At 65.7% G+C, this 20,985-nt stretch overlaps 3 protein-coding genes across 3 annotated transcripts; all 3 read right to left on the bottom strand.

Moving 5' to 3' along the window:
- Nucleotides 1–4,628: 4,628 nt before the first annotated feature.
- Nucleotides 4,629–8,074, bottom strand: LOC118655298 (beta-lactoglobulin-like). The gene is made up of 7 exons (XM_036306949.1): nt 7,836–8,074; nt 7,373–7,512; nt 6,977–7,050; nt 5,629–5,739; nt 5,438–5,542; nt 5,184–5,226; nt 4,629–4,791 (listed from the first exon to the last, which is right to left on the bottom strand). The coding sequence occupies exons 1-6, from the start codon at nt 7,929–7,931 to the stop codon at nt 5,210–5,212; spliced, it is 543 nt and encodes a 180-aa protein (XP_036162842.1). The 5' UTR covers nt 7,932–8,074; the 3' UTR covers nt 4,629–4,791; nt 5,184–5,209.
- Nucleotides 8,075–12,466: 4,392 nt separating this feature from the next.
- Nucleotides 12,467–15,613, bottom strand: LCN10 (lipocalin 10). Its single transcript, XM_036307008.1, has 6 exons — nt 15,436–15,613; nt 14,740–14,879; nt 14,135–14,247; nt 13,885–13,992; nt 13,463–13,561; nt 12,467–13,216 (listed from the first exon to the last, which is right to left on the bottom strand). The coding sequence occupies exons 1-6, from the start codon at nt 15,544–15,546 to the stop codon at nt 13,188–13,190; spliced, it is 600 nt and encodes a 199-aa protein (XP_036162901.1). The 5' UTR covers nt 15,547–15,613; the 3' UTR covers nt 12,467–13,187.
- Nucleotides 15,561–19,373, bottom strand: LCN6 (lipocalin 6). Its single transcript, XM_036306854.1, has 7 exons — nt 19,287–19,373; nt 19,005–19,144; nt 17,856–17,926; nt 17,395–17,505; nt 17,097–17,198; nt 16,908–16,933; nt 15,561–15,629 (listed from the first exon to the last, which is right to left on the bottom strand). The coding sequence occupies exons 1-7, from the start codon at nt 19,371–19,373 to the stop codon at nt 15,561–15,563; spliced, it is 606 nt and encodes a 201-aa protein (XP_036162747.1).
- Between the last annotated feature and the right edge of the window lie 1,612 nt (nt 19,374–20,985).

Genomic DNA, 20,985 nt, shown 5'->3' with positions numbered 1-20,985 from the left:
CCCCCCAGACCACCACCGTGCACGGGGTTTGTGCACTGTGGGGGGGGGGGGCATGGCCTGCGGGGAGCAGCCCGCTGCGGGAGCAGCCGCTCATCCAGGTGAGCCCAGCGGCTGCGGACCACCCTCTGAGCGGCTGCCCCCACTGTGGGAGTGCACTGACCCCCAGGGGCAGCTCCGGTGTTGAGCATCTGCCCCTGGGGGTCAGTGTGTGTCATAGCGACTGGCCGACCAGTGGTCCTGGTCGTTCCGCCATTCGGTCGCTGGGCTTTTATTATATAGGATGTTTCCATCTCGTTCCCTCTCCCTTCCGCTCTGACATCAGTAAAATCTTGTTCTTTAAGGGAGGGAAGCCCTGACAAATGCCGTGGGCCTGGAGGACACGTCGAGTGAAGGAAGCCGGGCACCGAGGGGCACGCCCTGCAGGCCCCACCCCAGGGCCCGGGCGGCTCCAGGGACCGACACCACGGCGGCCGCATCTAACACCTGGACGGGGGCCCGCGGCGCGTTTTTCCGTCTCCGCGTGCACAGGCGGCTGTGATAGGGCTCTGCTCCCGCCTGGAGAGGGTCAGCCCGTGATCCGACCAGCCAGGCGGACGAGGTGCACAGGAAGGGGTGGGGGATGGGGCAGTTTGGGGGCTCGGTCTCTGACCACAGGGCTGACTTTTCTCCATTCTTCCCGCGCCCAGTAACTCCACCAACGCCCGCACTGTGCCCCTTTCCTGGGCCTGGATGACGAACGTGTGTCCCTACAGAGTCTGACCTCGTCCCGGGAAACTGTTACACCAGCTGGAAACCATTCGTTCCATTTATTTTCTGGTCTCGCAGGAGCGAGCCGGGCAGGCAGGGCTCAGCAGGGCAAAGCTGCTGCACCTGAGGCTGGCGCAGCTGGCGCTGGCGGGCAAAGACCAGCGGGAAAGCCACAGAGACGGGTGGGGGGCGGGGCGGGGGGAGCACGGCCAGAGGGAGAGCCAGTGGTGCAACCCACAGCAAGAAATACGAGCGGGGGCTGCTCCCTCCTCCCCAGCGGCCCTCCTCCTGCCCCCCATCATTGCCGTTTCTCTCCCTCTCCCTTCCTCTCTGACATCAATAAAAATCCATTTCTGTTAAAAAGGGAGCTATTTTGCCAGGGGTTTCACCGCTGTCATGTCTCCCGAGAAGGTCCCCCATCGAGCCCACCCGGGGCCTCAGGATGAAGCTTCTTAGGAAATCTGTGCGTGTGACGGCGCTAAAGGGAGGCCATCGCGGAGGAGCCGGGCCTCCCGTGACCAGCGTCCTCCTCCTCCTCCTCCTCCTCCTCCTCCTCCTCCTCCTCCTCCTCCTCCTCCTTCTTCTTCTTCTTCTTCTTCTTCTTCTTCTCTCTCTTTCTCTCTCTCTCTCTCTCTCTCTCTCTCTCTCTCTCTCTCTCTCTCTCTTCTGTATTCGAACCTCAGGCGGGTCAATCCCCAGGCCAATGCTCTATCCACTGAGCCAAACCAACCTGCCCTCCTCTACTCTCTCTTTTTTAGGGCCTGACGTAGAGGGTTTCAGTCGCCTCCTTTTTTCTGGTGGATTCAACTGAGACCTCTTGTTGAGGTTGAAGCCCTCACATCTGCCTCTTGTTGGTCCCTGAGAGAGAGAATCCCACAGGCCCCTGTAGTTCATTGGGAAATCCCTGCATGAGGAGAGAAAAGGGGACTGTCATTTCTTTCCATGTCTCTGATATTCAGAAATATTCCCCGAGAAAACTGGGGAGAAGAGACAGGAATGAGGTGACGTGTGCCTAGCTGCTGAGAAGTCTCAGGCTCTGAAGGAATCACAGGGGAACTCCCTGTGGACTGAAAGGCGTCCGGTCGGCCTCGGTCTGGAAGAACGTCTGGGCTCAATAGTCCTTTTCCAGAGAGCGGGTTGCCTACCTCGGTGAAGACGTTGCACCGTGGGCATGTTTTCCGTCCCCTTCCTCTGACCTCATCCTCTTGGGTTTCCTCTCCGCAGAGCCAATGGAGCGGTTGTATCTCAGACTCGGGCCCAAAACCCTCTCGGATGAGTTGTCGCACCTGGATCCTGCCCTCACCTCACCCGGCATAGCCACGTGCACATGTTCACGTACATTAACAGTTGGTGAGAACGTCAAGAGAGCATACTGGGCGAGAGATGGGTATATTGACGACTTATTATCTCATCCTAATCTCTGATTCATTATGGCAGTTCTTCCGGAACACTGGGAGTTTGCTGTGCTTTTCCCTGGAGTTTTCCCTGCCCCTGTACCTCACCATGGACTGCACCCACTCGACAGGGACTGTCATGTGTTCAAAGCACAGTGTCACTCATAGAAATAAACGGTGCGATGCCCCCTCCCCTAAGGTGCTCCTTCTGCACGGAGCCTCTCACGGACGGTCAAAGACAGACAACAGGGTAGATGGGTGGTAGAGGGTTCGGTGAGAATGGGGAGCAACTGGAGAAACAAAACCTTAAAAGAATGGTTCTTTCTCTTGTTCTTTTCCTTTTTCTTTAAAAAAATAAAAGAAAAAAGAAATATGAGAGGGGTTTGCAGATGTTCATACATAAACAATACAATAATCTTATCTGATAAAGAGGGAACGTGCACATTTACCATCATTCTGTAACGGTCACGATGGCGGCACCCACAGCGGAGGCAGGGACCTGAGGCTGGGCCCCCCGCCTGGCAGGGCTGGACGGGGGACCTCAGGCCGCACCCCCAGCCCTGAAGGGCTTGATGGGGAACCTCAAGGTGCACCCCCCGCCCCAGCGCTGGGCCAGGTGACCTGAGGCCACGCCCCCCACCCTGTGGGGCTTGACCAGAGTGGGGCCGGCTGGGGTCTGGATCTAGCTCAATGGGGGTGGGGCCAGCTGGGCCTGGGTCTCGCGCGATTTTGAGGTGCATGTGGGTGGGCGGGGACTTGACTCTGACAGGAGGAAGATGTTCATATACGTTTTACTAATTTTTTTTCATCGCTGACACTTCTATTATAGAGAAAGGGCAAATAGCAATATTAAAATATTCCCTCTAATTAATTCCCTGTTAATGTGCACGAATTTCATGCACCGGGCCACTAGTTAATGATAATACAAGAATAAACTCTGTGTGTCAAGTACTCCTTTTGCCCACCTGCACGTGTGACCTTCTTCCCATCTCTCTTTTGTTTTTAATATTTTTTTTTTATTGATTTCAGAGAGGAAGAGAGAGGGAGAGAGAGATGGAAAAGCAATGATAGGAGAGAGTCATGGACCGGCTGCCTCCTGCACGCCCCTCACTGGGGACTGAGCCCACAACCTGAGCCTGTGTCCTGTCCAGGAATCAACCGTGGCCTCCTGGCCCCTAGGTCGACACTCAACCACTGAGCCACGCTGGCCGGGCACTTTCTTCACGTTTCTGGCTCCCAGCTCCTAAAACCCCTGGAATTTCCTGAGTGACAACGTGTCTCGGTCTCCCTAACAAACCCCTTTCCACCCCCTGGGCATGTTGAGGGGCGTGGAAAGCCCTCAGGATGGGGGTTGGTTGTGAAGGGAGCAAACCCTGGGCCTTTGTCCCGCCTCCTCCCTGAGGAGGGGACAGGGTGGAGGTGAGTTCAGTGACCAATGGCCAGCGGTTCCATCAGCCACGACTGTGGAAAGCAGCTGAACCCCAAAGGACAGGCTCGGGGGGCTCCTGGCTGGGGACCACGGGAGATTGGGGGCGTGGCCCTGGGGGCAGGGCCCCCCCTTGTCCTGAGCATCTCCTCTGCCTGGCTGGTCCTGGGCTTTATTCGTGACAATAGGCCAGCGCTCCAGTAGCTCAAGCATTCCCCGAGCCAAGGTGAGCCACCCCAGCAAGTCCCAGGAGGTGTCGGCACCCCCAGCTGCAGCCGAGGGTCAGTGCAGGGGACAGACTGTGGTTGGCCTGTGGTGGGGCGGGGCGGGGGCCTCTGTCTGAGCCTGTGGGGTGGGGGGTGGGAGCTGCCCTGCTGACTGCCCAGTGGGCACTGAAATAAATGTGTGGCCGGCCCGTGTGGCTCAGCGGTTGAGTGTCGACCTAGGGACCAGGAGGTCAGGGTTCGATACCTGGTCAAGGCACAGGCCCGGGTTGTGGGCTCCGTCCCCAGTGAGGGGCGTGCAGGAGGCAGCCAATGGCTCCCTCCCATCCCTGGTGTTTCTATCTCTCTCTCTCCCTCTCCCTTCCTCTCTGAAATCAATAAAAATATATAATTTAAAAATTAAATAGAGAATGAAATAAGCGTGTGCTCGGCGCCGGGTGCTGCGCGCCGGTGACACGCTGCGGGCGGATTGCACGGGGCCTGCGCTCGGCTGGCGTCACGCCTGTCCCACGAGCACCTGGCTCAGGTGGGGACCTGTGTCCCTGCAGCTGGGGCTGGGGGCGCGCCCGTAGGAGGGGCTGGCGTCAGGATGGAGCGGGGCGTGGAGGGGGCAGCCGGGGGCAGGCAGCCCTGCCCGACCAGCGAGGGGCCTGGGGCGGACTGTGCCCGGGCTGGTGAGGACGAAGGGACAGGGAATGACCAGCACCCCGCGGGGCTGGCCCTGTCCCCTTGTTTCTCTGGGGGAGAGGTCAGCTGTGCCCTCCCGCCCTCGCCTCCCGCCCGCCCCCACCGGCCCCAGGAAAGACGCGGCAGACGGGCGCTGGTGTGTCTCTTTATTGTGAGGGGCTCAGAGCAGCTGGTCCAGGCGGCACCGAGGGGCCTGGTCCCAGGGGGGCGGCGCCCAGCAGCCTCATGGCCTCAGCCCCTCCTGGGGCCCCCGACTGGGAGGAGGGGTGACATCGGAGGAGGGGTCACGCCGTCCTGCAGGGAGGCCGAGGTCCTGGAATGGACGAGGGGCCCCTATGATCCTGGGATCCTGAAGGACAGACCTCGCCAGCGCCCCTGGGGGTGCGGATGCCCCTCCTGGGGAGACAGAGCCCCCCTCACCCACCTCAGGCCCAGTGCCCGCCCCCCACTCCAGCCCCTCGCAGCCCCTCCGGTGCCCACACCCGGCCCAGGATCCTGGGCCGTCGCCTGTGCGTGTGGCCAGGACACAGGAGACACACGGCAGTTCAAGGCCCTTCAGAGGGTGGGCAAGAGGCAGCCGATTCCCGAGTCCCCAGGAGACCCAGGCTGCAGCCCTTCCCACGGCGGGTGGGGTGGGGGGTGATGGAGGGGAGTCAGGGCCCCAGGACCCCACACCCAGGACCCTGAGCGGGGCAGGTACGTTACCCAGGAGGCGGGTCGGCAGGACTCGCTTAGACACGGCACCTCTCTGCGGGAGGAGGGGCGGCGTGGGAGGTCACAGGTCAGCGACCACACCAGGGGGACCCCACCTCCCACCCACCTCCCGGGACGCCTGGGGGACGGGGAGGCCGCCAGGGGAGAAAGACCCTCCCCGTGCGCACGGCCTTCTGACTTGGGGGGCCGGGGGACGAGGGCAGGGGGGCTGGGGGACGGGGGGTATCAGGGGGTGGGGGGGTCACCTTGCGCCTGGGTCTGGATGCGGATGATACGGATGTGCATGGACAGCAGCCTCAGGGCCCGGCCGAACTGCTCCATGGCCACCTGGTCCACCTCCGGGGTCCTGGCTGTGAGGGGCGGGCGTCAGAGTGCTGCTCCCCGGGCCCAGGCAGGGCCAGGCTCCCAGCTGCCTCCAGGGCGGGGATGTACGCACCCAGGTACTGGCAGGCCCGGCTCTGGGCGGGGGCGGCCGTGTTCTCCGCGCAGACAAACAGGTAGTTCTTGTAGTCGGTGTCCAGCACCACGAGCCTGTTCTCCTCCAGGTCTGGGCGAGAAGCAGAGAGCGAAGCGAAGGTGAGGTCCCCGCGCCCACGGGCTGTGGGCTCCTGCCCATAACCGACCCCTCGACCAGAGGCCCGCGAGGCAGGAGAGGAAGCGAGAGGATGGGACACTCAGCACCTGCTGCAGGTGAGCGGCCAGGTGTGCGGCCGGCCAGGTGGGCTCAGGCCCAAGGGGCAGAGGCAGACAGGAGGAGCTGGAGGAGGGGTGAGGGGTGAGGGCAGGAGGCACTTTGGCAGGGGGAGGGGAAGGGGAGGGGAGGAGGAGGGGAGAGGGAGGGCGGGACAGCCTGGAGCCATCCTGCGGGGAGCACAGAGTTTGCCGGAGGGACGAGAAGTCTCCCTGCACCACTTCCCTCTAAGTTCTGAGCCGCCCTCGCTGGGTCGTGGCTTGTGTGGCCCTCGAGCTGGAGGGCCCCAGGTTTGATTCTGGCCGAGGACACACACGTCGGTGCAGGCCTGACCCCCGGGCCCCGGTCGGGTGCGTTCAGGAGGCAACCAGTCCATGCGTCTCTCTCACATCGATGTTTCTCTCTGTCTCTCCCCCTCCCTCCCCCTCTCTAAAAACCAATGAAGAAACATCCTGGGGTGAGGATTAAAAATTTAAAATTTCGCCCAACCAGGGTGGCTTAGTGGTTGAGCATCAACCCAGGAACCAGGAGGCCACTGGTTTGGTTCCTGGTGGGGGCGCAGGCCCGGTCGGGGCTCCGTCCCCAGTGGGGGGCGCGCAGGAGGCAGCCGATCGATGGGTGATGTTCCTCTCTCATCACTGATGTTTCTCTCTCTCTGTCCCTCCCCCTTCCTCTCTCTCTAAAAATCACTGAAAACATATTAAAAAATAAGTAAATAAAAAATAGAAATGTCTGTGCCGATGCCCCGGGACAAGAGGCTGACCCTGCGCCGTCTCTATTTTGTGTTTCGTTATCAAAGATTAAGGCAGAATGTGCCAAGTGTCCTGGAGAATCCGCGGAGAGGGAAGCGCTGAGGGTCCTCTGACGCCGTGAGAGGTGCAGGCCCAGCTCAGGTGTCACCCTCCACCGCCTGCAGTGAGCAGGATGCAGCCCTGCAGCCCCCCCCCCCCCCCCCGCCAAGCGCTGCCCCCCGCGGGCCCGCCCCGCACCCCCTGAGGCACCCACAGGCCCACTCCCGCCTCCCGCCTCCCGCCTCCCGCCTCCCGCAGGGCTGAGGCTGAGCTCTGGGCCGGCCCTGGGCCCGGCCACTCACAGTCGATGTTGAACGTCCCTGCTCGCCCGGTTCTCTCGGCCAAGATCTTCTCCTCAACACACCGGCCGCCCTCCCTGAAGGGCGGTGACCGCGTAACGGTGACACCCAGGCTGAGGCAGCCACTGTCACCCTCACACAGACAGGGCCATGGCGGGAGGGCCCGGCCCCGCTGCCCCTGGCCAGCGGCCTCCACACAGGCCTCCCCACCCTGACCCCGCGTCGCTCTGTGGCCCCAGAGCCCTGGGCAGGGGCTCCAAGGGGCCCGGAACCTCCTGGCCCTGCCCCCCGACCCCCGACCCCAACCCCATGCCGCCCACGGGAAGCCGGGTCCCCTCAGGAGCCCTGCCCACCCCCCTGTCCTGGCACCCGGCCCCCTCCCGGCAGCCGGACACCCACCGTCTGTGCACCATGATCTCCAGGTCGCCCTGGGGGGTGGGCCGCAGCTCCTTGACGTACAGCCTCAGGGCGGTGTTCTGGGTGCTCGGCCAGGCGAGGTCGCTGACCGCCGTGGCCACGGAGAACCAGGTCCCGGCCACCTGGGGAGGGGCCGTGAGCTGCACTGGGGGGCGGGCGGGGACCCCAGCTCCCGGCTGGGCTCTCCGTCCCTCCCGTCTGGGCCAGGCCCCGTCTAACTGGGGTCACGAGCACGCCGGCGCCCAGCGTGCGGCCAGGCACTTGCAAGGACACCCCGTGCAGCCCCGGGGGCTCAGAAGCCACATCATGAGTCTCCCAGCACCACCGGGGCCTTGGGAGAGCAGCAGAGGGCCCCAACGTCCCAGCCGCCCCGTCTTCTGAGGCCCCCGCCGCCCTGCACTCAGCCCCGCCCCAGCCTCCCCACGCACAGCACCCCGTCCCCGACCTTCTGGACGTCCAGGTCCTCCCTGGTCTGGGGGACGCCCATGTCCTGGGTGCCGCACACCAGGGCCACGCTGAGAGCGAGCAGGAGGCACCTCATGGCTGCGGCTGCGGGACTTCCAGCTCCGAGCGCTGAGGCCGAGGCGGCGGGCGCGGGGCCTTATATGGGAGCCGGGCGGCCGCGTGGCCCCGGGTTCCCCGAATCCCCAAGGCTCCTTCCTCCCGGGGACAATAGGAGGCCTTCTTCCCGCTGAGCTGAAGCCGGAAGGTCCGCTGTGTCCCCCAGTTCCCGGTAGGGCCCCGCAGGGAAGGATGGGGGGCTGGGCTGGCCGCCAGCGGGAGGGACACTGGGGGCCGGGCTCTGGACAGTGGCCTGAGCCGTTTCTCTCTGGACTCCCTGAGTCCCGCCCGTCCCAGGAGCCAGGACAGCACCCCGTCTGGAAAACCTGGGGTCACCGCGGCGGGTCCGAAGGTCTTGACTTCTTCTCCCCAAAATCACCTCTTTTTAAATGTGTTGGTTTTTAGAGAGAGAGGAAGGGAGGGGGAGAGAGATGGAAATACCGATCGGCTGCCCCTGCATGTCGCCTCCTGGGGATCAAGCTCACAACCCGGACGTGTGACCTGACCGGGAATCGGCCGCACGGCACCGCCTGACCTCGCTGTCGCTCCGATCCGATCCGATCCGTCCCCTGGCTCGAGGCTCACAGCTATCTGCCTGATGGGCAAAATGAGTGACACAGCCTGTCAACCGCCCCCCCTCAGCGATCCAGCCCCCAGTTCAGACCAGGTTATTCTCTAGAAACGTAAGTGACTCGGTCTTCGCCCGGAGCCCATCGAAAGCACCTGGGGACGTCCCAGGACCGCTCACTGGCCCAGAGCCCGGAGGCAGGGCCCCGCGGCCACAGACCACACGCCGTGGGGCGACCCTCAGCCGAGAAGGAGGCCAGAGGGGCCCTCGGGAGCCAGGTGCTCAGGTCTCCCTGGCCCTTGTGCACCAGTCTCCCACCGGCGGGGGTGGGGGGTCCCCGGGAGGTGAGCCAGAGGCCCAGGCGCTGGGCAGACAGCGGCCGGCCCCTGTGAGGGAGGTGGACGAGGGCAAGGATGCTGAGCCAGCACAGCAGCCCGAGAAGCACGGCGGACGGCCTCCCTCACGGGCCCTCAGATGCTCAGGAAAACCCTGCCAACCCGGTTCGCAGCCAGCGGAGGCCCCCCCATCTCAGGGCGCGGGGATGGCCACGCTGAAGGGGCCCCAAAAACCCTCCTGTTGCCTTGCTTTCCTGGTTTTCCGAGCCCTTGTGCGATCCATCAACGATGAAATCACAGAAAGGCCGCCCTCTGGGAGGGGGCGGAACAGGACAGGATTTTTAACTCCCACCCTGGAATTTTCAGCATTTCCTGACTTTTGCATAATCGGAATCTAAGCAGGTTACTTGGACTGAATAGATGGAAATGCACTTGCATGCAATTTTACACGTAAGAAATGCAAATTGCCTGTAATCTCCCGCCCCCCAGATCCCCGGGTTGCCATCAAGTACGTGATAAATCCAGGGATAACTCACCTTGTTGCCATGGTTTCTCATGTGCTCTCTGCATAATCTGTGCCCATCGAGGCCCTCCAGGCAGTAGGTCCTTTCTTTATAGGCATTGGGGGAGGGGCTGCGTGCACTGGATGGCTGAGTACACTGGGGCCCATGGGCACTGGGGGCATGTGCACTGGGTGTGGGTGCACTGAGTGTGTGTGCACTGGGTTGTGTGCACTGGGTGTGTGCACTGGGTGTGTGTGCACTGAGTGTGTGTGTGCACTGGGTGTGTGTGCACTGGGGTGTGTGCACTGGGTGTGTGCACTGGGTGTGTGTGTACTGGGGTGTGTGCTCTGGGTGTGTGTGCACTGGGTGTGTGTGTGCACTGGGGTGTGTGCACTGTGTGTGTGTACACTGAGTGTGTGCACTGGTGTGTGTGTACTGGGGTGTGTGCACTGGGTGTGTGCACTGGGGTGTGTCTGTGCACTGGGGTGTGTGTACTGGGTGTGTGCTCTGGGTGTGTGTGCACTGGGTGTGTGTGTGCACTGGGGTGTGTGCACTGTGTGTGTGTACACTGAGTGTGTGCACTGGGTGTGTGTGTACTGGGTGTGTGCTCTGGGTGTGTGTGCACTGGGGTGTGTGTGTGCACTGGGGTGTGTGCACTGTGTGTGTGTACACTGAGTGTGTGTGTGTACTGGGGTGTATGCACTGGGTGTGTGCACTGGGGTGTGTCTGTGCACTGGGGTGTGTGCACTGGGGTGTGTGTGTGCACTGGGGTGTGTGCACTGAGTGTGTGAACTGGGTGTGTGTGTACTGGGGTGTGTGCACTGGGTGTGTGCACTGGGGTGTGTCTGTGCACTGGGGTGTGTGCACTGGGGTGTGTGTGTGCACTGGGGTGTGTGCACTGTGTGTGTGTACACTGAGTGTGTGCACTGGGTGTGTGTGTACTGGGGTGTGTGCACTGGGTGTGTGCACTGGGGTGTGTGTGTGCACTGTGTGTGTGAGCACTGAGTGTGTGCACTGGGTGTGTGTGTACTGGGGTGTGTGCACTGGGGTGTGTGTGTACTGGGGTGTGTGCACTGGGTGTGTGCACTGGGGTGTGTGTGTGCACTGTGTGTGTGTACACTGAGTGTGTGCACTGGGTGTGTGTGTACTGGGGTGTGTGCACTGGGGTGTGTGTGTACTGGGGTGTGTGCACTGGGTGTGTGCACTGGGGTGTGTGTGTGCACTGGGGTGTGTGTACTGAGTGTGTGAATTGGGTGTGTGTGTACTGGGGTGTGTGCACTGGGTGTGTGCACTGGGTGTGTGTGTGCACTGGGGTGTGTGTACTGAGTGTGTGAATTGGGTGTGTGTGTACTGGGGTGTGTGCACTGGGTGTGTGCACTGGGGTGTGTGAGCACTGAGTGTGTGCACTGGGTGTGTGTGTACTGGGGTGTGTGCACTGGGGTGTGTGTGTACTGGGGTGTGTGCACTGGGTGTGTGCACTGGGGTGTGTGTGCGCACTGGGGTGTGTGCACTGAGTGTGTGAACTGGGTGTGTGTGCACTGTGTGTGTGCACTGGGTGTGTGTGTACTGGGGTGTGTGCACTGGGTGTGTGCACTGGGGTGTGTGTGTGCACTGGGGTGTGTGCACTGGGGTGTGTGTGTGCACTGGGGTGTGTGCACTGAGTGTGTGAACTGGGTGTGTGTGTACTGGGTGTGTGTGCACTGGGTGTGTGTGCACTGGGGTGTGTGCACTGAGTGTGTGCACTGGGTGTGTGTGCACTGGGGTGTGTGCACTGGGTGTGTGTGCACTGGGTGTGTGTGCACTGGGGTGTGTGCACTGAGTGTGTGAACTGGGTGTGTGTGCACTGGGTGTGTGTGCACTGGGGTGTGTGAACTGGGTGTGTGTGCACTGGGTGTGTGTGCACTGGGGTGTGTGCACTGGGTGTGTGTGCACTGGGTGTGTGTGTTATGCCCAGAGCTCGGGGTCCCCAACAATCCACCACCAGGGAGCCCCCTCCGATGCAAAAGCAACGAGTCTTTATTGATCAATTCTAGAATTGGCTCCCAGCCTCTGTCCGGCGCAGCGGTGAGGCGAGAGAGCGTGTCCCAGGAGAACAGAGGTTATATAGGGCTAGCTATTTGGGGTGGGCTTTAGGGGTGGCGTGAGTTACAGAGATTGGTCAGGGTTTTATAGCATAAGGGTAGGGTCAGGAAGTGACCATCACATTCTGAAGGTTGGAGCCATCCTCCACTGTAGCCTTATTAGGACCTTAGCTACATTTCTGGAGCTTCATTGGTCCACTCAGGTGGGCGGTTGGGAGAGTTAGGACAATACCAGCATTCTTGTGGTCACTCTCGGGGGGGGGGGGCGGCTTGGGCTGAGGGCCCAGCCTTGCAAGACAAGATAGAGGAGAGGGAGAAGAGTATGTCCCTGCTTCGTCCTTGAAGAGGGAGGAGGGTGTATTTCTGCTTAGTTCTTTCAAGTTCCGTTCTGCGGGCCCTGGGCCCTCGAGCAGAGCCGGGCAGCGCCCAGGTCCCCAGTGGCGTCACGAATCCTGCCCAGGGCAGACTCGAGCCACTGAGCCCGCCCGGCAGGTTGATGCCATAGCGGGAGGCCAAGCACGCGCCTGGCTGGACGCTGAGAGCTTGGGGCGGCCGGGCGGGGCCTGGGGCAGCTGTGCGGGTCCTGGGGCGGCCATGAGGGGCCTGGGGTGGCCGGCCGGGGCCTGGGGCAGCTGTGTGGGTCCTGGGGCGGCCATGAGGGGCCTGGGGCAGCTGGGCGGGGACAGTGGACGGGGAGGGAGGGCGGGTGCGAGGCAGGGGTGGGAGCTGAGGCTCTGCAGAGGCCATCGGGCAGCACGGCTGACGTCCAGCGACGAGGAGGCCCCTGGACGAGCAGCAGGACGTGTCTCTCGGGCGTGCAGCACCCCCTGCCTCCCAGGCGGCGTGTGCCTCAGCCCCGGCCTCACTCCCAGGTCCCCAGGCTCCGGCTGGGGAGCCCACTAGCCCCCCTGAGCTTGCTGATTAGCCCGAGGCCGGCCTGGCCTCGTCCCTTGCAGGCGGGGGGGGGGGGGGGGCTGGGGCGGGGGCACAGGAGCTTCTGCTTGATCACAACTCAGCTCTGCCCACTTTCTCTGCTCTTGGTTTGCTGGGGAAGGCGGCGATGTCACGGGTCACAGTAGCCCGCAACCCAGGCCTGTGCCCTTGACCGGAATCAAACCCTGACCTGCTGGTTCACAGGTCAACACTCAGCCACTGAGCCACGCCGGCCGAGCTCCCGCACTCTTCACGGCTCGCTCAAGTGGCACTTCCTCCAGGAAGCCCTCCCTGACTGCTGGGCCCCCCTGACCGAGTCGCGCCCGCTGTAGCTGGGTGCGGGGTGCCCGCGCCCGTGCCCCTCCCAACAAGGAGTCCGTCTGTGAGGCGTGCGTTCGCCTGTCTTGCTCACGGCTCGCCCCCAGGAGCTAGCGCGGTGCCCGGCACGGAACACGTGCTCACAAGGCTGGTGACAAGCGAGTGGCTTCCTGAGAGGGTGTCGGCCTCACGGGCGCGCAGGGTGGCGGCGGCCGCGCTGCACAGAAAGCACACGCGCGCGGGCAGTGGGCCAGCCGAGTCTATTGCACGGCAGACGAGGGCGGCAGCTTCTTCCTGCCACGCCCCCGGGGACGGGCCAGGAGGGGCGGTGACCCTGGAGGACGCCTTCGGGCCTGGGCCTCGCGCCCTCGGGGGCCTGGGCTCACCAGCCTCCTCTCAGCAAGCGGTGGGATGGGAAGACCTGCCTCAGCGACAAGGCTCCCCTGGTCGAGGGACCACACATCGGCCGCAGGAGAGAGCAGGACCAGGACGGCGGGCTCAGGGCAGGATGGTGTGCGCACAGGAGGCTGTGGGAGGGGGCAGAGACCGGGGGGTGGGGCCACGGCTGCCGTGCACAGGCGGGCGGTTCTCCCTGGCGTCCCCGGTGCTGGTCCCGGGCACCTCGAGGGCACAGCCCAGGAGCCCTGGCCCCCCAGCCACAGTGCAGAGAGCCGATGGGACCAGCACGCGTGCCTTCCGTCTCTCTAAGGAGCCGGACGGGGGCGGGGGTGGGGGCGGGGTGCGTGGCCCGAAAGCCTGGCGGCCGTACTTACCGTCTTTGGGGAGCACTGTCGCGCCCGCTGTGAGCTCCCGGACCTCACAGATGTCCATGAACCTCCTCATGCTCGGGAACGTGGTCCCGTTCTGTCTGCCTGGGCGGGAAGCAGTCATGGCCTCGGCGCGTCCACTCTGGCGCCCGGGGCTGCCCGCTCCCCCCCCACCCCGCCCAGCCCGGCCACGGCAGTGGGAGCTGATGAAGCGGGTCCTCGGGCGGGACTGGTGCCCCTCTAAGAAGAGGAAGTGGCCAGGCCGCCCGCCCTGCGAGGACCCCCAGGAAGAGGCCCCAGCACCCACCCTGCGGGCTCCCTGCACCACCTGTAGGCCGCCCGCGTGGCGTCTGTCCAGCGTCCCTGCACCGCCCTCCCAGCCGCCCCCACGCTCACTGCCCTGGACACGGGCGCCGGGAGGGACTCACTGAAGAGCAGCAGGGCCTGGGAGTGCCGGCCCGCCCGGCCCAGGCGCAGGTCGACCACGGCGTTGCTGTAGTCGGTGGTCAGCACGCGGAAGCCCTCCACCCCCTTCACTGGAAGGAGGAGCACAGAGCCACCTGACTCCTCCACCCACCCGAGGGGGTGGGCCCACCCGTCCGTATCCCAGGGGGCAAAGGGGCCACGGGGGCAGTGCAGGCGGCGTCATGCCCAGCGTCTGGGCTCGAGCCCGTGGACACCCCCCCCCCCCCCCGCCTTCCTCCCCGGCCTCACACGCACAGGGGTTCCGGAACACGGCCTTCTTCCCGTCCTTCCTCAGGACGACCGTGTGTGACTGGCACCCCTGAGACCTGCGGGGGGAGGGGGGCTGTGACTCTCAGGCAGGGAGCCCCACTTCCCACCCACAGCCACCAGCCCCCCCAGAAGACCCTCTTGGCCCCTCCTCCGAACTCTGCCCCGAGGGACCCAGGGGTGGGGGGTGGGGGCCCTGGAAGCCTCACTCCTGCTCCTGTGCCTTCGGGCTCTCGTTTCAGAACTTTCTGACCGGTCGGGGCCCATCTGCCACCCAGGGGACCCCCAGCACCAGCTGCCGCTCAGGGGACCCCCAGACACTGGCTGCCGCTCAGGGGACCCCCAGACACCGGCTGTCTGCCCCGAGCCCAGGCCCCAGTGCCTCTCTCTAACCAGCCCTTGGCCTTTCGGGGCAGGAAGTGGGGATGTGGCTGCCGGTCAGTCCTGATGGGATCCCCAGGCCGCCCAGGACCCTGCCCTGCCCCCAGGTCCTTCTGGTGGAGAGGGAGCCGCCTGGGCTGTTGGGGGCCGGGAAGGAGGGGGGCCCTCACCGGGGGAAGGCGAGGACCACCCGCAGCTGGCCCACTCCGTGCACCCGCACCACTGCCGCCCCCAGCTTCCGCGTGTCTCTGCCCGGCAGGAACCCCCTGGCGTCGGAGGCGATGGCGAGAATGTACCAGAACCCTGAGAACTGCAGAGAGGGCGCTGGGGAGCGTGGACGCTGCCCCCTCCCCAGGCCCGTGAACCCACCGGACACATGATCCCGGCCTGCGGCCCGGCCCACGTGCAGGGCTGTGGGGCCGGGGGTGGCACAGGGCTGGGCACCGAGGGCCGAGCCTCGTCCCATGTGGGCCTCTGGGGGGCCCTTTCCTCCCCACTCGCCCGGCACCCATCCCGCCGGCTTCCTGCTGCAAACCCGAGTTCCCAGCCTCTGCCCACGCCCCCCCACCGGAACCCGCCACCGGCCGGCGGTCCATTATCCCAGAACATGCGCTGCTCATTCCACCCCCTCTGCCCGCCCAGCACGTCCAGGTAACCTCAGGCCACGCTCGTCGGGGCCTCCGCTCGGCCCCACGGGGGGGTGGGGGGGGTACATCTCCAAAGAGGCTGTCAACCCCTCGGGGAGGCCGGTGGGCAGCCCGCTGGGCCCGTGGAAGTTCCTGCCGCCTCAGGACGCCCCCCCGCCTTCCCGCATCCCCGGCCTCTGTGGCTGGGCACTGGGCACAGGGACTGGGCACCAGGCTCACCTTGTTCCAGTTGAGGTTGTGGGACTCCCTGGGGAGCTGATCCTGGGGCTGGGCCCCCACAGCCAGCACCAGCGCCAGCACCAGCACCGGCGGCAGCCGCCCCAGCCCCATCTCGCCCTCCTCCCTCAGCCACCGACACCGAGTTTAAATCTCCCTGCCCGTCCGCCAACCACAGGCATCCGGCCAACCTGGCGCTGCCAGAGGGCCAGGGGTGGGCGAGGGGGAGGGCGGGGCTGTGGGCCCTCCCCTGGGCACAGGGGCCCGCCCCCGGCTCTCGGCCCTCAGAGCTGCACAGCCCCCTGGGGGGCCGGCCTGGGGGCCCTGAGACGGAGGTCCTGTTCCCGCTGTCACTCCCGGGGGCCCCTCGTCACCAGGGCAGGTGTCCCCGGAGCGGTGAGGCCCCAGGCGAGGAGCTTCTCTGGGCCACTGCACAGGAGCCGAGCTGACCTGGGAGCTGCCCCTCGGGGCCGGGGCCGGGACTGACGGCCGGGTGGCCACGTGTGTGCACACAGCACCTGTGCCTGTGGGTCTGTGCTCCCTGGAGAGCGAGGCCCCGCCTGCCCGACCCTGAGTGACAGGCAGCCCTCTCCTCCCTCAGCTCCCCCTGGCCTCGCTCCTGCCAGGGCTTCAGGCAGGGCCCCAGCTCACAGGGTGACAGGCTCAGGCCCCTTGCTGCCCCCGCCCCTGCCCCTGCCCCCTGCCCCCGCCCCTGCCCCTGCCCCTGCCCCTGCCCCTGCCCCTGCCCCAGCCCCTGCCCCTGCCCCTGCCCCTGCCCCAGAGCTCAGGCCGGGGAAATCCAAACTGGAGCCCTGGGCACTGGGGCCAGCTCCCTCGGCCCAGCATCCCGACCAGACTGCCCCCACCCGGGGGCCCTGCTCCAGCCCAGGCAGACCAGCCCCACCTGCCCAGGGGCCTTGGTGACTGAGGAAGAGCAGCCGCTCCCAGCCCAGCCCCCTTGGGCCCTGGGGACTCTGATGAGAGACGCAGGTGTAGATGGGGCTGTAGGTGGGGCCTCTTGTCCTGCAGCGGCCTCACTGCCCCGTGGGTCAGCCCTGGGGGAGCCACCCCACCCCACCCTGTCCCGTCCCAACCAAAGCCCGGCCAGAGCCCGGGAGGCAGCTGGGCAGCGGTCCACGTGTCGCACTCGTGAGGCCGGGGGCAGCTTGTGAAATCACTTTATTTGAATCCTCAGCCAGAGACCCCTGAGCAGCAGGCCCAACGCCCAGCCCTGGGCAGCCGGGCGGGGGAGGGCAGGCCTGGCCGCTCCACCAGGCCACGGTGGGCGCCGCCCCCTTCGGGGCCACAGCATTCACTGGAAACCAAGGCAAACATGGGGGGCCCAGGCTGACCTCGCGGGCATCTGCCCGCCAGGCCCCAGCCCCAGCCACTGACCCCCGCTGCCCACTGGGACGTGGGCCCCAGGCCCCGGCTCCCCCTGCCGCACGCCGGGCGACGCTCCGAAGGCAGCTCACCTGGAAGGCCTTGTGCGCACAGGTGACTGGAGGGGGAACAAGGTGGGCGGTGAGGGGCCAGGCCAGACGGCAGCCCCCCAGCCCCGGGCTTCCCAGGCCCTGCCCACGGTCTCCCCTGAGACTCCACAGGGAGAGGTGACCCCCCCCCCGGTTCTGCCTGACCCCCCGAGGGTCCCCATCGACACTCACGGTCGGGGCGCAGCTGGGCCTGCTGCTGCGAGAGGAAGCCGAGGCCCCGGCTCCACCTGGTGAAGAGGCTCATGGCCTCCTGGCTGGCCAGGTGTGTGCGGCCTGCGGGGAGGGCGCCCCGAGAGCTGGCCTGGGCTGGGGGGGCCAGGGGCCAACAGGAAACTGCCTCCACGACCCCCGGCCCCCGGCCCCCAGCCCCCGACCCCCGGCCCCCGGCCCCGGCCCCCGACCCCGGCCCCCGATCCCCAGCCCCGGCCCCCGGCCCCCGGCCCCCCGCCCCCGGCCCCTGGCCACGCACTGTACAGCTCCACGGTGCTGAAGGCCTCGTCCTGCTGCTCCAGCTGCGTGAAGACGACGGCGTAGTCCCTGAAGTTGGTGCCCAGCACGCGGTACTCCAGCACGCCCAGCGCTGCCACGGGCCCGGCGGGCGTCAGGGCTCCCAGAGGCCCCCCCAGGCCCAGGGCCCCAGCTGTCCCCCTCCCCCCGCAGCTGTGCCCAGAGCTGCCAGGGACGGGTGCTCCCCCGATCCTGTCCCCACCGGGGCCCGTGCCACTCCCTGCACCCGTGGAGGGGCTGGGGTCCCCGGGGGGCGTGGCGGGTGCAGGCCAGTCCTCTGTCCTCGGAGCCCCCAGCCTCCGACAAAATGGGGTCCCCTCGCTTCCAGTTGGGAGCAGCCCTGCGGATGCGCAGAGGGCTGAGGCCCCAGGAAACGGACCCGCCCGCCCTGCCCCGGACGGGACCGCTCGGCGTCCTCCTCACAGGGATTCTCGAACACCCAGGCAGGGTCCTGTCTCAGCAGCTCCACAGCACTCAGCTCACACCTCTCCTGCCTGGGGAGGAGAAGGCCATGTCCACTCAGGCCACGTCCACTCAGGCCACGTCCACTCAGGGCCCACCGTTTACACAGGGTTCAGACCCAGGACCACAGAAGACAGTTCTGCCCCCCAGACCCTCTGCTGACCAGCCAGTGTGGCCACGGGACCCGCCTTCCTCCCAGTGCCCCCAGTAACCCTGCTCCCCACCGAACTGGACCGTCCGGGCTGGGCCCAGAGCCCTGGGAGAGCCGGCCCCTCCCTGCCCCTCCCGGGACCTCATCGCCGGGTCCCCAGGGAGACGCGGACGCGAGGCTGAGGGCATCGGGGCGCCGGGCAGACGCAGCGGCCTGTACGTCGGGCAAAGCCACTCCCTCAAAGCGGCAACGTCCCTACGTCCCTACGTCACGTGCCCGAGTGACAAGAATAGGCAGGGAGTCCTGGGAGGAAGAGTGACCAGCGAGAGACGAGCCAGTGTGACAGCCCATGAGGGAAGCGCAGGCTCGCCCGGCGCGGGCTCCGTGGGTGAGCGTGGACCCAGGAACCAGGAGGTCGCAGTCCGATCCCCGCTCAGGGCACAGGCCCGGGCTGTGGGCTCCATCCCCATCGTGGGGCGGGCAGGAGGCGGCCGGCCCATGGTTCTCTCATCGTTGATGTTTCTCTCTCTCTCTCCGTCCCCCTTCCTCTCTGACGTCAATAAAAACATGTATTTTTTAAACACGGCACTCTGTGGGCTGACATGTCACGGTGCGCGGCACACGTGGTTAACCGACTCGAGTGTCCCGTGTGCCTGAGGGTCCCGGGAGCCACCAGAACCTAAAGCAGGCCGCCCGCAGCGTGGACCCACACCGGGCAGCCTTGGGGGCATGTCCTGCCCCGAGGCCCACCAGGCCCGGGGTCCAGGGCGCAGACGCAAGAGGCCAAGCCCAGGTGGAGCTCAGAGCAGAGCTGGCCGGGAGGGAGGGAGGCAGGGGCTGGGCACGTGTGCGGGCGCCCAAACCTCCGCGCCCGGGGAGCTGGACTCAGGCCGGAACCTTCGCCACGGCCTCGCCTGCCCAGCCCGGCCCGGCCCGGCGTGCGGGGCCAGGCTCCTCACCTGTGGCGGGAGGCCAGCACCGTCAGCTTGTTTTCGGGTGTGAGCGTCACCACGACGCCCTCCATGTTCTTCGTGGCCTTCTCCACCGCGAAGCCCCTTTCCCCGGAGGCCACGGCCACCACGTACCAGGCCCCCAGAAGCTGGACGGAGGAGGACAGGGTGAGGGCCGCCCTCCAGACTCAGAGGCACCCTGTCCACCCGGGAGCCCGGGCGCCCCTGGTGCAGGCCAGCCCCCCTCCCCCCTCTGGCGCCCGTGCCCTGGGGGAGCCCCGATCCTGTTACCTGCCCCGGGTCCAGCCTCCCCAGCCACGCGGCCGGGGCCCTGGGCACTGCGGCCAGAGCCAGCAGGGCCACCAGCACAGCCCTCATGCTCCTCAGTCCACACACCAGCCCCAGACGCCCGTTATATGGCTGAGTCGCTGTGGGCGACCAGTAACCACACGCCATCCTGCCTCCCTGCTGGCACCGCGGCCAAATTACCAAAGGTGGGGGCTCCTGATGCCCTGGGCTCTGTGCCCACCCAGCAGGGACAGCGGGGAGCGTGCCCTGCCAGTCCCTCCTCTCAACACTTCCTTCCGCTCAGAAGGTTCCAGAACAAGCACCTTAATCCCAGGCCGCACCTCCCTTCCCTCCCCTCTCCCCTCCTCCCCTCCCCCCTCCCCTCCCCCGACCCCGGAGGTCCAGCACCCTCCCTTTCTCCTCCTTCTGGAAAGAACAGACACCACTCCTTTTTTTTTTTTTTTTTTTTATTGATTTCAGAGATTAAGGGAGAGAGAGAGAAACATCAACGATGAGAGAGAATCATGGATCGGCCGCCTCCTGCACGCCCCGCACTGGGGATGGAGCCTGCAACCCGGGCCTGTGCCCTGAGCGGGAATCGAACCCTGACCTCCTGGTTAATAGGTCAATGATCAACCCCTGAGCCGTGCTGGCGGGCGAGAGAGGCGGCTCTTAAGCCCAGGCAGCTGCAGGCCAAGGTCAAGGCCAAGGATGACGGGCAAGAACGCCTGGACCGCCCACCCTGCCCCTTGGCCGTGGCCTCCGGCCCCCACGCACAGCGCTGGGGACGGCCTGGTCTCCCAGCCCCGCACCCCCTGGTCTGGGGCACGGGCAGCCTCCACGCTGCCGCCTCCCACACTGCAACCCCCACCTCTGCTCCCCATGACCTTGGCCGGGCCCCTCGGGGTCCCCTGGGAGCAGAGCACAGAGGCCTCAGCAGCATCCGTCTGAGCCCCCAGCACCCGGGAGGAGGCGGGAGGACCCCGCTCTGGTGGTGGGTGGTGCCACCTGGACGCGTTCCCAGCCCCCCGTGGCTGGCTGCCGCTCAGGGTTCTGTTGCCACAGAACAGGCGAGAGTTGGAGACGGAGGAAAGACGAGTCCTTTGTCCTGGCAGGGCTTTGGGGGGGAGGGGCCCCCACCGCAGCCCCGTGTGGGAGATGAACCGACGGTGGAGGTGAACTAAAGTCGACCCGCCCTCGCCCTCGCACAAGCTCGCGGCTCAGCTTCCCACTGCCTCCGGCACAGAACGTCTCAGCCTTGATCTTGGGCCAGGATGCCCCTGGCTGCCCGCTGGCTGGACGCCTGAGGGAAGAGAGTGAAGCAGGAAGACACACCTCACCCGCCAGCCTCTGGAGTCCCATGCCCCCAGGGGCCCCAGGTTCCGATTCCGGTCAGGGCAGTGCCTGGGTTTCAGTAGGGGGCGTGCAGAGGGCAGCCGATCCATGTGTCTCTCTCCCCGTTCCTTCCTCTCTCTCTAAAAATCAATAAGCACAAAAAAAAAAAAAAAATCAATAAGCTGGGCCGGCCTGGCTCAGGGGTTGAGCTTCGACCTAGGAACGAGGAGGCCGCAGTTCGATTCCCGGTCAGGGCACGGACCCCCGAGAGGCTCCTGGGGGTCCCCCGGCTTCGGCCCATTCGCAGCACAGTGTGCAGGTGGGGACACCCTCCTCAGGGGTCCTCCAGGGTGGGGGTGACTTGGGG

This window comes from Myotis myotis, unplaced genomic scaffold (genome assembly GCF_014108235.1).
Source record: "Myotis myotis isolate mMyoMyo1 unplaced genomic scaffold, mMyoMyo1.p scaffold_m19_p_44, whole genome shotgun sequence".
Taxonomy (NCBI): Eukaryota; Metazoa; Chordata; class Mammalia; order Chiroptera; family Vespertilionidae; genus Myotis; species Myotis myotis.
The sequence above is the reverse complement of the archived record's forward strand: the minus strand, read 5'-3'. Positions and strand labels throughout refer to the sequence as shown.